General features: G+C 44.5%; 1 protein-coding gene across 1 annotated transcript in view; it reads right to left on the bottom strand.

The window, feature by feature from the left end:
• Window positions 1-5,291: 5,291 nt before the first annotated feature.
• LOC139365209 (tubulin folding cofactor D) overlaps window positions 5,292-6,373 on the bottom strand; it is a 125,173-nt gene continuing 124,091 nt past the window's right edge. Inside the window, exons 38-39 of the mRNA XM_071102684.1 lie at window positions 6,155-6,239; window positions 5,292-5,670 (exon numbers count right to left, since the gene is read on the bottom strand). Coding sequence (XP_070958785.1) covers window positions 5,656-5,670; window positions 6,155-6,239 — 100 coding nt within the window. The 3' untranslated portion in view covers window positions 5,292-5,655. The remainder of the gene's footprint in view (window positions 5,671-6,154; window positions 6,240-6,373) is intronic.

Raw genomic sequence — 6,373 nt, 5'->3', positions numbered from 1 at the left:
TAGTGAGTCCGCTAGAGCAGAGGCAGTACAGATGACCAGGGATGTTCTGTTGATAATTACATAAATTGGATAATTTTCCTGTTCTGCTAAGCATTCAAAATGTAACGAGTACTTTTGGGTGTCAGGGAAAATGTACGGAGTAAAAAGTACATCCTTTTCTTTAGGAATGTGGTGAAGTTAAAGTTGTCAAAAATATAAATTGTAAAGTACAGATTCCCCCAAAAACGACTTAAGTAGTACTTAAAAGTATTTTTTACTGAAGTACTTTACACCACTGTGGGTGGTGTTGTGTCCATGTGTAACCATTAGGTGTTTAGGCAGTAGTGTGTGTGTGGTGTGGAGAGCATTAGTGTGTGTGTGTTGTGGAGCATTAGTGTGTGTGTGTTGTGGAGCATTAGTGTCTGTGTTGTGGAGCATTAGTGTGTGTGCGTGTGTGTTGTGGAGCATTAGTGTGTGTGTGTTGTGGAGCATTAGTGTGTGTGTTGTGGAGCATTAGTGTCTGTGTTGTGGAGCATTAGTGTGTGTGCGTGTGTGTTGTGGAGCATTAGTGTGTGTGTGTTGTGGAGCATTAGTGTGTGTGTGTTGTGGAGCATTAGTGTCTGTGTTGTGGAGCATTAGTGTGTGTGCGTGTGTGTTGTGGAGCATTAGTGTGTGTGTGTTGTGGAGCATTAGTGTGTGTGTTGTGGAGCATTAGTGTGTGTGACAACAGTTCGTCAGAGGGCAAGTGCTAGTGACAGCTGAACAGTCAGCTGGGGAGAGAATGGCTGAGCCCAGGGAAAGTAGAGCTGCACAGGGAAAAAAAACACGCACGCACGCACGCACGCACGCACGCACACGCACACGCACACACACACACACACACACACACACACACACACACACACACACACACACACACACACACACACACACACACGGTGGAGGGGTGGAAGACTTCCAGACATGCCTTCCAGCCCAGCTGTACCCACAGCTGACCATTATCCTCACCACTGGGTATATTCTATACTGAAGGCTTGGGATGTTGACGTTCTACCAAGCATAGACCCCCCCCCCCCCCTTGACACTACTCAGAGGGGCCAGAGGAAGGTCACAGGTCATCCCGTCTAACCCCTGACCTCTACCGGCCAAGCAGAGAGGACGTAATTAACCAGGGCAAACAGGCGTGGAACCCAAACTGACAACGAAAGACAAAATGACTACTTCTTTAGTGAGCACACTGAGCACATGTGACAGACGTGACAGTCTGGAGACGCCGTGGAGAACGTTCTGCTGCCTGCAACATCCTCCATCCTTCATGACCGGTTTGGCGGTGGGTCAGTCATGGTTTTGGGGTGGCATTTCTTTGGGGGGCCGCACAGCCCTCCATGTGCTCGCCAGAGGTAGCCTGATTGCCATTAGGTACCGAGATGAGATCCTCAGACCCCTTGTGAGACCATATGCTGGTGCGGTTGGTCCTGGGTTCCTCCTAATGCAAGACAATGCTAGACCTCATGTGGCTGGAGTGTGTCAGCAGTTCCTGCAAGAGGAAGGCATTGATGCTATGGACTGGCCCTCCCGTTCCCCAGACCTGAATCCAATTGAGCACATCTGGGACATCATGTCTCGCTCCATCCACCAACGCCACATTGCACCACAGACTGTCCAGGAGTTGGCGGATGCTTTAGTCCAGGTCTGGGAGGAGATCCCTCAGGAGACCATCCGCCACCTCATCAGGAGCATGCCCAGGCGTTGTAGAGAGGTCATACAGGCACATGGAGGCCACACACACTACTGAGCCTCATTTTGACTTGTTTTAAGGACATTACATCAAAGTTGGATCAGCCTGTAGTGTGGTTTTCCACTTTAATTTTGAGTGTGACTCCAAATCCAGACCATGGGTTGATAACTTAGATTTCCATTGATCATTTTTGTGTGATTTTGTTGTCAGCACATTCAACTATGTAAAGAAAACAGTATTTAATAAGAATATTTCATTCATTCAGATCTAGGATGTGTTATTTTAGTGTTCCCTTTATTTTTATGAGCAGTGTATATTTTGACAAAATGTCCTAAAACCCAAATACAATCAAAGAAACACTCTGTTTGTTGTATTGCTACGTACAAGGACAGCTAGCGTTCAAAGACACAACAACTAGCAGCCTGTCACAACAAGTACCTAGATACTGAATGACAAAAACACAGCAGATACAAGCTATGGACTGAATGAAAGTCAAAGGCACTCACCCCCCCTCCTCTAAATTACTTTCACACACTACAACAGAGCCTGATTTGTTGATGTAACTTCCACAGATAGAAAACCTGGGTTAAAAACAACTAGCAGCCTGTCACAACAATAAACTGCTGTTGCGTTTGCTAGTAGTGCACATGCTCTTCAATGTCCCTGTCAGTTGAAACTATAAGCAGAGGGAAAACTCCATGTCCCTGTCAGTTAAGCACAGAGGGAAAACTCCATGTCCCTGTCAGTTGAAACTATGAGAGGGAAAACTCCATGTCCCTGTCAGTTGAAACTATAAGCAGAGGGAAAACTCCATGTCCCTGTCAGTTGAAACTATAAGGAGAGGGAAAACTCCATGTCCCTGTCAGTTGAAACTATAAGCAGAGGGAAAACTCCATGTCCCTGTCAGTTGAAACTATAAGGAGAGGGAAAACTCCATGTCCCTGTCAGTTGAAACTATAAGAAGAGGGAAAACTCCATGTCCCTGTCAGTTGAAACTATAAGCAGAGGGAAAACTCCATGTCCCTGTCAGTTGAAACTATAAGGAGAGGGAAAACTCCATGTCCCTGTCAGTTGAAACTATAAGGAGAGGGAAAACTCCATGTCCCTGTCAGTTGAAACTATAAGGAGAGGGAAAACTCCATGTCCCTGTCAGTTGAAACTATAAGGAGAGGGAAAACTCCATGTCCCTGTCAGTTGAAACTATAAGGAGAGGGAAAACTCCATGTCCCTGTCAGTTGAAACTATAAGCAGAGGGAAAACTCCATGTCCCTGTCAGTTGAAACTATAAGCAGAGGGAAAACTCCATGTCCCTGTCAGTTGAAACTATGAGAGGGAAAACTCCATGTCCCTGTCAGTTGAAACTATAAGCAGAGGGAAAACTCCATGTCCCTGTCAGTTGAAACTATAAGGAGAGGGAAAACTCCATGTCCCTGTCAGTTGAAACTATAAGGAGAGGGAAAACTCCATGTCCCTGTCAGTTGAAACTATAAGGAGAGGGAAAACTCCATGTCCCTGTCAGTTGAAACTATAAGGAGAGGGAAAACTCCATGTCCCTGTCAGTTGAAACTATAAGGAGAGGGAAAACTCCATGTCCCTGTCAGTTGAAACTATAAGCAGAGGGAAAACTCCATGTCCCTGTCAGTTGAAACTATAAGCAGAGGGAAAACTCCATGTCCCTGTCAGTTGAAACTATGAGAGGGAAAACTCCATGTCCCTGTCAGTTGAAACTATAAGCACAGAGGGAAAACTCCATGTCCCTGTCAGTTGAAACTATAAGCACAGAGGGAAAACTCCATGTCCCTGTCAGTTGAAACTATAAGCACAGAGGGAAAACTCCATGTCCCTGTCAGTTGAAACTATAAGCAGAGGGAAAACTCCATGTCCCTGTCAGTTGAAACTATAAGCAGAGGGAAAACTCCATGTCCCTGTCAGTTGAAACTATAAGGAGAGGGAAAACTCCATGTCCCTGTCAGTTGAAACTATAAGCACAGAGGGAAAACTCCATGTCCCTGTCAGTTGAAACTATAAGGAGAGGGAAAACTCCATGTCCCTGTCAGTTGAAACTATAAGCACAGAGGGAAAACTCCATGTCCCTGTCAGTTGAAACTATAAGGAGAGGGAAAACTCCATGTCCCTGTCAGTTGAAACTATAGGCAGAGGGAAAACTCCATGTCCCTGTCAGTTGAAACTATAAGCAGAGGGAAAACTCCTCATGTCTACAGCTGGCCAGGCTCAGATTGGATGACATAAGGTACAGATTTAATGGGTATTTAAGGGGTATTATCACTGCTCTACTACGGAATGTGTAGCATGTCAGAGGAGAGGAGACAGGGTGGGAGAGAAGGGGGGGGGGGGGGGGGGAAGAGATTCTCACTATCAAATGTGCTGACGGGCAAATTCCCTCTCACCCTGCTATCTCAGAAATGCAAGGCTGCTGAAAGACTTTCTTTTTATTAGGATCTCCTCTCTCTCCCTCCCTCCCTCCTCGTCCTATATTCTTGTCCTCTCTCTTTCATTCCTAGTCCTATATTCTTGTTCTCTCTCCCTCCCTCCTCGTCCTATATTCTTGTCCTCTCTCTCCCTCCCTCCCTCCTCGTCCTATATTCTTGTCCTCTCTCTTTCATTCCTAGTCCTATATTCTTGTTCTCTCTCCCTCCCTCCCTACTCATCCTATAATCTTGTTCTCCCTCCTCGCTCTTTCATTCCTCATCCTATATTCTTGTTCTCTCTCTTTGATTTCTCATCCTATATTCTTGTTCTCTCTTTCATTCCTCATCCTATATTCTTGTTCTCTCTCTTTCATTCCTCATCCTATATTCTTGTTCTCTCTCTTTCATTCCTCATCCTATATTCTTGTTCTCTCTCTTTCATTTCTCATCCTATATTCTTGTTCTCTCTCTTTCATTCCTCATCCTATATTCTTGTTCTCTCTCTTTCATTCCTCATCCTATATTCTTGTTCTCTCTCTTTCATTCCTCATCCTATATTCTTGTTCTCTCTCTTTCATTCCTCATCCTATATTCTTGTTCTCTCTCTTTCATTCCTCATCCTATATTCTTGTTCTCTCTCTTTCATTTCTCATCCTATATTCTTGTTCTCCCTCCTCTCTCTTTCATTCCTCATCCTATATTCTTGTTCTCCCTCCTCTCTCTCTTTCATTTCTCGTCCTATATTCTTGTTCTCTCCTATATTCTTGTTCTCCCTCCTCTCTCTCTTTCATTCCTCTTCCTATATTCTTGTTCTCTCCTATATTCTTGTTCTCCCTCCTCTCTCTCTTTCATTCCTCTTCCTATATTCTTGTTCTCCCTCCTCTCTCTCTTTCATTCCTCATCCTATATTCTTGTTCTCTCCTATATTCTTGTTCTCCCTCCTCTCTCTCTTTCATTCCTCATCCTATATTCTTGTTCTCTCCTATATTCTTGTTATCTCCTATATTCTTGTTCTCCCTCTCTCTCTCTCTCTCTCTCATTCCTCGTCCTATTCTCCTGGTCTCTCTCTCCTTAAGTTTGTCATGACAGTGTTTCTCTTTTCCTCTCTAAAAAAAGTTAATAAATTGGAAACGGGAAAATCATGATGCAGCTTCTGTTTGTTTATTGACAGATTGTTTCAGAGACACAGAGACACAGAGACAGAGACAGAGACAGAGACAGAGACAGACAGACAGACAGACAGACAGACAGACAGACAGACAGACAGACAGACAGACAGACAGACAGACAGAGACAGACAGACAGACAGATGAACCCAGACTACCATACATTTCATGACCATACTAGCATTCCAATTAGAATGTACTGTAGCAAAGTGTGTGGGTCTTGGAACATCACTGAAGGCTGTGACCTTTTAGAAGTGCAGCTGTACTTTGTGATGCGTCACACAGAATGCCATCCTGAAGGATCCTGTGCTACAGTTCCTACTGAGAATAGTTTCCCCCGGGCCTACTGGACAGGACCCTATGGAACAAAACAGAGAGTTAAAAAAAGAACAACGAGAATAAGTACAATATTGAGTGTCAAGGAGCTAAAAGTAGCTAATATTGTCGTTTATTTTCATAGACAAACTAAATCAAGTCCTTACTCTGATAAATAGTCGAAGGTCATATCTTTGAAAGGTTCTCTCTTATCGGAGCAGACCTCGTTCTCGACTAGTTCCATAGTCAAGTGAATCAAGGTTTGGCAGGCAGAGGAAAGGCAAGCATCTGGGTCTAATGAGGAACAGTCAACCTCACTAACAGACAGACAAGCCTCTTTATATCACAACCCTGATATGAATGTTATTCTGCAACCTGCAGCAGCACCTGACTTCCGGCATAAAGGACCAGACATCTGATTCCTTTAGACTAATAAAGTATTCAATCATTGATTCATTCATCCATCCACACGACGCGCAAAAAAACACACCGACGATTTTTTGATTAGCAGTTCTCAAAATGGTTACCTTGGCAACGAGCTGGGGCTTCTGTACTCCTAGCCAATCACAGAGCTGGTTTCTGTGGGTCCTCACCGTGGCGACGTCCTCCTCCCTAAAACCAGAGGATACAGAGAGGACAACGTGAAGATGACAGACTGACCTTACAGTAGGACTGACCCTGCAGGACCGAACCTACAGTAGAACTGACCCTACAGTAGGACTGACCCTACAGTAACACTGACCCTA

Source organism: Oncorhynchus clarkii, chromosome 13 (assembly GCF_045791955.1).
Source record: "Oncorhynchus clarkii lewisi isolate Uvic-CL-2024 chromosome 13, UVic_Ocla_1.0, whole genome shotgun sequence".
Lineage (NCBI taxonomy): Eukaryota > Metazoa > Chordata > Actinopteri > Salmoniformes > Salmonidae > Oncorhynchus > Oncorhynchus clarkii.
Note: the sequence above shows the minus strand (reverse complement) of the source record. Positions and strands in the feature narration are given on the sequence as shown.